This window comes from Otolemur garnettii, unplaced genomic scaffold (assembly GCF_000181295.1).
Source record: "Otolemur garnettii isolate 467f Iridium unplaced genomic scaffold, OtoGar3 scaffold00022, whole genome shotgun sequence".
Classification (NCBI taxonomy): Eukaryota; Metazoa; Chordata; class Mammalia; order Primates; family Galagidae; genus Otolemur; species Otolemur garnettii.
In genome coordinates, this window is record NW_003852417.1 from 14,947,185 (window position 1) to 14,958,338 (window position 11,154).

Consider the following 11,154-nt stretch of genomic DNA (forward strand, 5'->3'; position numbering starts at 1 on the left):
AAAAAAAAAAAGTTCGCGCCACCACACTGAGCTAATTGTTCTATTTTTTTGTAGAGTTAGAGTCTCACTCTTGCTCAGACTGGAATAATGAATAATATATTCTTTTAGAAAACATTCACAATGGGGCAGCACCTGTGCCTCAGTGGGTAGGGCGCTGGCCCCAAATACTGAGGGTGGATGGTTTGAACCCGGCCCCAGCCAAACTGCCACAACAACAAAAAAGAAAAACTAGCTGGGCATTGTAACGAGTAGTCCTAGCTACTCGGCAGACTGAGGCAAAAGAATCACCTAAGCCCAGGAGTTGGAGGTTGCTGTAAGCTGTGACGCCACGGCACTCTACCGAGGATGATAAAGTGAGACTCTATCTCTAAAAAAAAGAAAATCATTCACCATACTGAATGTTTGCTGCTTTTAATTAAATATGATATTCTAGTCATTTCTATGAAAATTTGGGTACTAGGTCCTTATTCATAAACCTACCCTAGGTAATAAAACATTATTTTTATGGAAACAAAGCTACTATGGATAACTAGATTACACAATTGATAATATAAGACAATTACCACAAACTGGAGAATTAAAGCAAGTAAACATCTATAGCAACCTTACTGAGAACTTCCCTTTTACTTCCTAAAAATTATCAACTTTCTCTTTTACAGTTGTTAATAGAAAAAAGGGACATAAGGTTTTTTAAACATTAAATAAGATGTCCCATAAATACAAAATGTGCACAAAGAAAATTCATAAAATATCACAATCAGACTATATATACCTTATAATTGAATTATATATAAATCTTATTATATTGAAAGCAACAATGTTTACCTTTTGATCAGGCAGGTTGAACAGGAACTCTCTGTCAAAACGACCAGGTCTCCTGAGTGCAGGATCTATAGAATCAAGTCTGTTTGTAGCACCAATAACAACAATTTCACCCCTGTTATCTAATCCATCCATAAGAGCAAGGAGGGTTGATACTATAGAGCTATAGAAAAAAAATTAAGGCAAAATTAAAAGTTAAAAAAAGAAAGAAAACATTGTAAATACTACTGTTTACAAAAACTTTTATCAGTCTTACATGCTAATAAAATAATTGTGGCATGATTACATCTTAATGCAAGATAAAGTGATTTAGAGAAATCATTTTCACAAGTGCTCAGAAAATCCAATAATAGGGTTGGTGCCTGTAGCTCAGTAGCTAGGGTACCAGCCACATATACCAGAGCTGGTGGGTGTGAATCCAGCCTGGGCTTGCAAACAACAACAACAACTGCAACCAAACAACAACAACAAAAAAATAGCCAGGCATTGGGGTAGGTGTCTGTAGTCCCAGCTACTTGGGAGGCTGAGGCAAGAGAATCACCTACGCCCAAGAGTTTGAGGTTGCTGTGAACTGTGATGCCACCGCACTCTACTGAGGGAGACATAGTGAGACTCTGTCTCAAAAAAAAAAAAAAATTTGCAGGCAGCACCTGTGGCTCAGTGAGTAGGACACTGGCCCCATATACCAAGGGTGGTGGGTTCAAACATGTCCTAGGCCAAACTGCAACAAAAAATAGCTGGGTGTTGTGGTGGGCATCTGTAGTCCCAGCTACTTGGGAGGCTGAGACAAGAGACGCCTAAGCCCAAGAGTTGGAGATTGCTGTGAGCTGTGGCATTACAGCACTCTACCAAGGGCAATAAAGTGAGACTTTGTCTCTAAAAAAAAAAAAAAAAAAAATATATATATATATATATATATGTATTTTGTAATCTGTTTTTAATAGATAGCAATAATCCTGGGTGTGTTTTTATATCTAGAAATTTATATGATATTTCTATTCTATTACATTTGCATTACTATTATTCTTTTAGATAATTCCTTTAGGATGGCTACCATTTTAAGCTCAACTCAAAATTATTTTGTGCATACTTTAGTTTTTAAAGCCATGACCTACACATTGTGAATAGAAATGTTTCATGTCGGGTGGCGCCTGTGGCTCAAGGAGTAGGGCACTGGTCCCATATACCAGAAGTGGCAGGTTCAAACCCAACCCCAGCCAAAAACTACAACAACAACAACAACAACAAAAAAAAAAAAAAGGAAAAAAAATGTTTCATGTCTAATTATAACAGAAACCATACTTCTAGTAACAGTGTTCTTTTTAATGTTTTCCAAATATCACATTTGGAAATGTGATCACATTTGGATTTGTGATAACAAATATCACATTTCTATTCCTTTATTCTTACTGCTAAAACCTGCCTGAAATAACTTCTCCAATATGCTCAACATGTTAAAGAAATCATTCTCACACCTGCAATCCTAGCACTTGGGAAGCTGAGGCAGGTGGATTGCCTGAGCTCAGGAGTTGAGAACAGCCTGAGCCAGAGTGAGACTTTGTCTCTAAAAATAGCCAGGCATTGTGGCGGGCACCTGTAGTCCCAGCTACTTGGGAGGCTGAGGCAAGAGAATCACTTGAGCCTAAGAGTCTGAGGTTGCTGTGAGCTACAATGTCACAGCACTCATTCTGTCCCCCCCTGCAACCCCCCAAAATCTGAATGACCAGCCCCTGAATCAAAATCCTTTAGTAACCCCTATTGTGCTGAAAATAAAACCCAAAATCCTTAACATGATATTTAAGGCCTACTTGCCTGTCCCAAAATCTCCCTGCTACATTATCTTCTAAAAGTGTTAACCCTTCAAATAAAAAACTAAAATCTAAATGAAATTTGTTTTATATGATATAAAGAGGGATCTAGTTTTTTCTCCCCAACCAAAAAGTGATGCAATTTTCTTAACATTATTTATATAAAAGTCCATCCTTTGCTAACAACATCTGCATGGCCTCTTTTATCATAAATCAACCACCCATATATGTGTGGATTTATTTATGGCTGTAGGCTCTGTTCCATTAGGTTATCTGGCTAGTATTCAGCCAATATCAAATTTTCTTAACTCTAAAAGGGTTTGATATCCAGTAGAGCAAAACCTCCAACCTTGCTCTCTCCACAGGAGCCTTCACTATTCTGCTCTTTTCCTTTGTGTTTAAAGATCCACAACAGAGCATTTCCTACTCGTAATCCTTTGTATTTCTATATAAATTTCAGGATCATTTTGTCCCCCCCAAAGCAAGATTCCCCCCAGAAGAGTTATAATTTTGAATGAATCTATTCATTAATGTGGAAGAAAAGACAATTTTAAAATACTCAGTCTTCCGGATCAAGAACATGGGATCTCTCCGCATTTAATCTTTTTTTTTTTTTTTTTAAGAGACAGAGTCTTACTTTCTTGCCCTCGATAGAGTGCCGTGACAACACAGCTAACAGCAACCTGTGGGCTTAGACGATTCTCTTGACTCAGCCTCCCAAGTAGCTGGGACTACAGGTGCCCACCACAACACCCGGCTATTTTTTGTTGCAGTTTGGCCTCGGCCAAGTTTGAACCACCCACCCTCGGTATATGGGGCCAGTGCCCCACCCACTGAGCCACAGGCGCCACCCTTTCTTTAACTATGTTTAAGGAAATACTTTATATTGATCTCTAAGATAAGGAATCCTATTAGTAAACAATGAATTTTTTTATTTTTTTGAGACAGAGCCTCAAGCTATCCCCCTGGGTAGAGTGCCATGGCATCACAGCTCACAGCAACCTCCAACTCCTGGGCTCAAGCAAGTCTCCTGCCTCAGCTTCCCAAGTAGCTGGGACCACAGGTGCCCGCCACAACACCCAGCTATTTTTTGCTTGTAGCCGTCATTGTTGTTTGGCGGGCCCGGGCTGGATTCGAACCCACCACCTTAGGTGTATGTGGCTGGCGCCTTAGCCACTTTAGCCACAGGCACCGAGCCTTTTTTTTTTTTTTTTTTTTTGAGACAGAATCTCACTTGCTCACCCTCAGTAGAGTGCTGTGGCATCTTAGCTTACAGCAACCTCAAACTCTTGAGTTCAAGTGATCCTCTTGCCTCACCCTCCCAAGTAGCTGGGATTACAGGCGCCCACTACAACATCTGGCTATTTTTTAGAGATGGAGTTTCACTCTGGTTCAGATTGGTCTTGAACTCGTGAGCTCAGGTAATCCACCTGCCTCAGCCTCCCAAGCACTGGGATTATAGGCCTGAGTCTCTGCACACAGCTAAACAATGAATTTGATCAATATTTCTATTTGATGATCATATGATTTTTCACTAATATAGTATGACGCATTAACATTAATGGACTTCTCTCATGTTAAATAAGCCTTATATATTAGAAATAAAATCAGTTTGGTTGTGATAGATTTTTATATCCATGCTCACAAGTAACACTGGGTTCCAATGAACTTTCTCAAACCAAGTTTTATGAAGGTATACGTACAAAACCTGAACATATTTAAAGCATACATTTTAGTAAGTTTTTAAGTATGTCTATACCTGTGAAACCATCAACAGAACCAAAATAAGTAACAACCACTACACCCCTCCTGATGCCCCTTAGCAATAGGTCCCTACGGCCCGTCTTCAGCTTCCTCTACCTCATCCCCAGGCAACCACTGATCTGTGTTCTATCACCACAGGTTACTTTTAATGACCTAAAAGTAAAAGATTTTACACACGAGATCATACATATATTCTTTTCTTTCACTCAGTATACTTATTCCGAGATTCATCCATGTTATTGAACAATAGTTTATTACTTTCTATAACCAAGTAAATAATATGCATATATAAATAACCAGAATTTGTTTATCTATCCACCTGCTGGAGACCATCTGAATTGTTTTAACTTTTCAACTATTACCAAAAAAGCTGCTATGAACATTTATACACAAGTCATAAATATTTTTCCCGATAGTTTTTCTTTTTTTCTTTTTTTTTTTTTGAGACAGAGCCTCAAGTTGTCCCCTGGGAAGAGTGCCATGGCATCACAGCTCACAGCAACCTCCAACTCCTGGACTCAAGCGAGTCTCCTGCCTCTGCCTCCCAAGTAGCTGGGACTACAGGCACCCGCCACAACGCCTGGCTATTTTTTGGTTGTAGCCATCATTGTTGTTTCACTCCCATGCTGGATTTGAACCCATCAGCTCAGGTGTATGTGGCTGGCACCTTGGCTGCTTGAGCCACAGACACTGAGCCCCAATAGTTTTTCTAAAACATTTATATGTTTACCTATAAAGCTTAGGTCTATATCCCCTTACTAATCTTTAATGACTACAAAAACCAAAACATCACATTTGCATTCCTGATACTGCTTATCAGTGTCTTCTTGTCATGACCAATGAAGCCAGAGGTTTATCAATTTTATTAGGTTTTTTTCAAATAATCAACTTTTGATGTTCTTGATTAAAACTATATCTTTGTTTGTAGTTCATATATTGTTTGCTATGATTTTAGCAATAACATAGGTTATTTATACTTTAGAGCTATAATCCTTGTGAACATATAAAAGTATCTGCTTATCTTTTTGTTATTTGTTTCTTGTATTTTGTATATTACCAAACTTTGGAAATTACTTAAAATGTGCTGTAAGGCACAATATATAATAAATTTTTATAAATGTTATATGTATTTGAGGCAAGGCGCTGTGGCTCATGCCTGTAATCCTAACACTCTGGGAAGCCAAGGCAGGTGGACTGCTTGAGGTCATAAGTTCGAGACCAGCCTGAGCAAAAGCAAGATCCCATCTCTACTCAAAAAAAGAAAAACTTTGGCAAGAGAATCGCTTGAGCCCGAGAGTTGGAGGTTGCTGTAAGCTATGACACCACAGCACTCTACCCAGGATGAGAGCTTGTCTCAAAAGAAAAAAAAAAAAAAAACACATGTAGTGGGCTCCTATAGTCCCCACTATTTGGGAGGTTGAGGCAAGAGAATCACTGAAGCCCAAGAGTTTGAGGTTGCTGTGAGCTGTTACGCCATGGCACTCTACCACGGGCAACACAGTGAGACTCTGTCTCAAAAAAACAAACAAACAAAAAAAAAGTTATATATGTTTGAAAACAGTGTTCAGTCTACATTTGTCCTAATGCCCACTAGGTCAGAGCATGAATGTAGTTGTTCAAATTCTTCTGTAGAGCATTGATTTTTTTGATAGGCTAGCTCTATCACTTAGAGAGGTGCTTGTTATCATCCATGATGATTACCAATTTGACTCTTTTTTCCTTGCAGTTCTGTCAATTTTTGTTTTATATAGTTTGAAATACAGTTATTATGGAATTATAGATTTTTGAACTGTTAAATCTTCTAGTAAATTTGACATTTTATCATTGTAAGATTTCTTCTTGAAAAAAAACCATTTTATCATAAAGACATCTGCACTAGAATGTCTACTGCAGTTGCATTCTCAATTGTCAAGAAGTGGAGTCAACCCAAGTGCCCATCAACCCATGAATGGGTTAACAAACTCTGGTATATGTGAACCATGGAGTACTATTCAACCATAAGAAGAGATGAAGACTTTATATCTTTTGTGTTTACCTCGATGGAGTTGAAACACATTCTTCTTAGTAAACTATCATAAGAATGGGGAAAAAAGTATCCAATGTACTCGATACTAAGATGAAACCAACATATAAACAACTATAAGCCTATACAAAAGAAAACCACAAGTATAGTCTAGCATGGGGAAGGGAAAGGAGGGAGGAGGGAGAGAGGAGCAGGGAGAATGATTGGCAGGATCTCACCCAATGTACACAATGTGAGGGTGTTTAGGACACCCCCTGGGTAAAGGGCTCAACTACAACTTGAACTTTACTTTAGAAATGAAAACAACGTAACCTAAATATTTGTACCCTTGTATCAATCTGAAATTTAAAAAAAATTTGTCTTCTTTATATGTATAGTAATGCTTTTCTGATTTATGGTTTATTTTGTCTAATATTAATATAGCAACACCAGCTTTTTATATTACTTGATATAATTTTATATCATTTAATGGATTTACCTATTCTGCACATTACATATAAATAGAATCATATACTGAGGCCTTTTGTGTCCAGCTTATTTCATGTAGCATAAAGTCTTCAACATTCATCCATGGTAAAACATGCATCAGAATTCCATGCTGGGCTTAGCCCCCATAGCTCAGTGGTTAGGGCGCTGGCCACATGCACCAGGGCGGGTGGGTTCGAACCCAGCCAGGGACTGCTAAACAAGAATGACAACAATAACAAAAAAATAGCTGGCTCAGCGCCCATAGCTCAGTGAGTAGGGCACCAGTCACATACACCGAAGCTGGTGGGTTCAAGGCCAGCACCAACCTGCTAAAACAATAATGACAACTGCAACCAAAAATCCTATAATCCAATAATCAACTGCAATAATGACAACTGCAACCAAAATCCAATAATGACAATGCAACCAGGCATTGTGGCAGGCACCTGTAGTCTCAGTCACTCAGGAAGCTGAGACAAGAGAATTGCTTAAGCCCAAGAGTTTGAGGTTACTGTGAGCTGCGATGTCACAGCACTCCACTGAGGGCGATATAGTAAGACTCTGTCTTAAAAAATAAATAAATAAATAATTTCATTCTATTTTAGGGTTGAATAACATTCCATTGTATGGCCAGAGAATATACCACATTCATGTAGCCATATTCACCAGCTGATGGACGTTTGGGTTCTTTCCACTTTTTACTACGAGTAATGCTGCTGTAAATATTTGTTTGTGCTGTTTTCCCTCCACTATTTTACTTTGCCACTTTCTGTATCCTTATGTGTACATGTATCTCTTACAAATAAAATGGAGTTTTGTTTTGTAAAAGCCTGATAGTCTTTCTCATTTATTTAGAACATCTATGCCCCTTATCTTTTATGTAATCATTGATATATTTGGGTTTAAACCTACAATTTTGGCCATTTTTCCCATTGATTCTATGATTTTTCCCCTTCTTGTTGATTGCTTTTGGGTTGACTTTTTAAAATTATTCTATTTTCCTTGCTCATAGTTCAGAAACTACACACTATATTTCTATTCCATTAGTGATTACTCTAGAAATTAAAACTTTCAAAATTGCTACTCAAGATTTCCACTTCCAGGTATGATGAAGACCCTACCACACTACCCCTAAGAGAACAACTATAAAACCTATACATGATAATAACCAAGCAAATATCTCATGGTTCTAGGGAGTAAACCAGACACACATGAATTCTGGTGGGAGTTTACAGTCACTCAGAGAAGGGGTAATAAGTTTTCTTTTCTCTGGCTTTTAGCCTGGGACTAACTGCAGTGAGGGAGAGAAAAAGATTATAGTATTGGAGGGGGTTAACTTCCCAGCATGAAAGTCCAGAAAAGAGAAGGTAGAAAGTTCTTAACATCGGGCGGCACCTGTGGCTCAGGGAGTAGGGTGCTGGCCCCACATACGGAGGGTGGCAGGGTCAAACCCAGCCCCGGCCAAACTGCCACAAAAAAATAGCTGGGCATTGTGGCAGGCACCTGAAGTCCCAGCTACTCAGGAGGCTGAGGCAGGAGAATCACCTAAGCCCAAGAGCTGGAGGTTGCTGTGACCTGTGACGCCACAGCACTCTACAAGGGGGACAAAGTAAGACTCTGTCTCTTAAAAAAAAAAAAAGAAAAGAAAAGAAAGGAAGTTACTAAGATCAAAGAATGAGGAGGATCATACAAGGACAAGAGCTAATAAGGACATCTCCAAACTGTGAATCTACCCACAACTGTAGGGATCCCTAACAACAAAAGCATATATGGCAGACTCAAAGGAACCAGCTAAAGACAAAAGGCTGAAAGGGAGATCAAAGCCGCCAATCAAGAAACACAGTTTGTATTTCAAGCCTAACCCAGAAAATTATATGCTATCTTAAAGGAAATACAACTCATAAAAAAATAATTGAAACCAGAGTCTCCATAAGCTAACAATAACAATATCCAGGACACGATTCAGCTATTACCCATCAAATGAAGAACCAAAGCAAGGAAGACATTCCCAAGAGCAAAGAAACTCAAGCAAGCAGGCCTAACAATGAGAGAAACCAGATGTTGACATGAACAAAGGAGAATTTTGAAGTGACTATTATAACTAAGCTCAATGAAGCAAAACAAAACACATGCTTAAAGGCCTAACAATCACATTGGAAAAAGAGAAATAATGAAAAATAATTAAATGTAGATCCTAGAACCAAAAATTACCTTTCTGAAATTTAAAAAAATGTGATGAATAGACATAAGATCAAAATAAACATGACAACATGAAAAGCAAAGGGTGACTAAAGACAGATCAATACAAATTATCTAAGTGAAAAGTGAAAAAGATGAAAAGAAGTATGTGTAGATAGCCAAAAAAAAAAAAAATGTACAAATACAACATGATAAAACGCCAATTAGAGTAAATACGAAGATCAACACACTGAGGCATATCATAGCTAAACTGTTAAAGACCAAAATCATAGAGCAAATACAGTAGAATCCTCATTGTTGACCACCTACCTCAGTTGACCTAATTTTCATGGATTTGACATGCACCATCTGTACTTATCAGTACAGTAAGCCCAGTTCATTATGATGACCACCTCTATATGCTGACCAGTTTGTTACAGTCCCTTGGGTGGTCAACGTACAGAAGTTCTACTATATTTACAGCAACGAGAAAAAACCCAAGGCCCGGGCCTACAGCTTAGCAGCTAGGGGGGTCAGCCATACATACTCAGGCTGGCAGAGTCCGACCCAGCCTAGGCCTGCCAAACAATGACAACCACAACAAAAAAATAGCCAGGGGTTGTGGCGGGCACCTATACACTCCCAGCTACTTGGGAGGCTGAGGCAAGAGAATTGCTTAAGCCCAAGAGTTTGAGGTTGCTGTGAGCTGTGATGCATTAGCACTCTACCAAGGGTGACATAGTGAGACTGTCTCAAAAAAAAAAGAGAGAGAGAGAGAGAGAAACCCAAGTATTTCTACACATAGAACAATCTAATTAGTGGTTTCCCACTTCAAGGCTGCCATATAGGGAGATGGAATACAGGCAGGCATCAGGTGACTCCCTAAGTGGAAAAGCCAGAGCTAAAATTCCGGGGAGACCAAGATTACTAGAGTTCAAAGCAAAGAGTACCAGAGAGGAGACCATTACACAGAGAAAAAACTCAAAAAACATGCACAGAACCCCTCAAGTCTTCTGGTAAGTATTGATCAGTGCATGCATGTGATAAAACTACCCAAGGCTTGGGGTATTACAAACACCCAGAAGAACTAGAGATAAAAGCACTAGACACTCAGAGAGAACCAGAAATTGTTCTAGTTCCTACTAGCCAGACTGGCAAACCTCCTGATTCACAGGTCATTGCCTATATAGGATACAGCACCAGTACCCCTAGATTGAGAACTACTCAAACAGTTTTCAAGGACGTTAACTGTGTCTCAGAAAAAAACAAACTTCAAAACCATCTATTTATAGTAATATACCTAGTACCCAAAAACATTAAATTCACATCTGGCCTCCAGTAAAAATTGCCAAGTATGCATGCAAAGCAAAAAACTCAGTTCATAATGAAAAAAAAAAAAAATCAATTACACTAACACGAACACAAAATTAAGATTTTAGAATAGGCAAAAGCATTCAAGTAGGTATTATATGTTGAAAAGTTCCATATACTGGTAAAAACAAAAATAAGAAAAATATACATAACAAATTAGACATTAGGAAACGAGATTAGTGAACCAGAATACACAGCAACAGAAACTATTCAAAATCAAACAGGGAAGATAATATAAAGGAAAAGTATTAGTGAACTGTGGAACCTAACATAAGTTTAAATAGAGGTCTAAAAGGGGAGAAGAGGTAGAGCAGAGAGGGCAGAAAATATACTGAAAACATAATGGCAAAAAAACTTTACAATTTTGATGAAAACTATAAATTTACACATCCAAAAAGCTCTATCTAAGAACAAGAGAAAAAATGGGAGAGAAAACTTTACCATGACACATTATTGAATAAATTGCACAAAACTAGAGAAAAAGAGGGGAGAAACAATAAAAGTAGCCAGAGGGGGTGGGCGTGGTAGCTCACACCTGTTATCCTACCACTTTGGAAGGCTGAGGCTGGTGGATTGCTTGAGCAAGAGAGATACCCTGTCTCTATCAAAAACAGCAAAATTGGCTCAGCTCCTGTGGCTCAAGTGGCTAAGGCACCAGCCACATAGACCAAGGTGGTGGGTTTGAATCCAGCCTGGGCCCGCCAAACAACAATGACAGCT

General features: G+C 38.7%; 1 protein-coding gene across 1 annotated transcript in view; it reads right to left on the bottom strand.

Moving 5' to 3' along the window:
* The window catches only part of ATAD2B (ATPase family, AAA domain containing 2B), a 183,275-nt gene that overhangs the window by 90,575 nt on the left and 81,546 nt on the right, over positions 1–11,154 (bottom strand). The window contains exons 12-13 of the mRNA XM_023511813.1: positions 9,578–9,587; positions 826–985 (exon numbers count right to left, since the gene is read on the bottom strand). Coding sequence (XP_023367581.1) covers positions 826–985; positions 9,578–9,587 — 170 coding nt within the window. The remainder of the gene's footprint in view (positions 1–825; positions 986–9,577; positions 9,588–11,154) is intronic.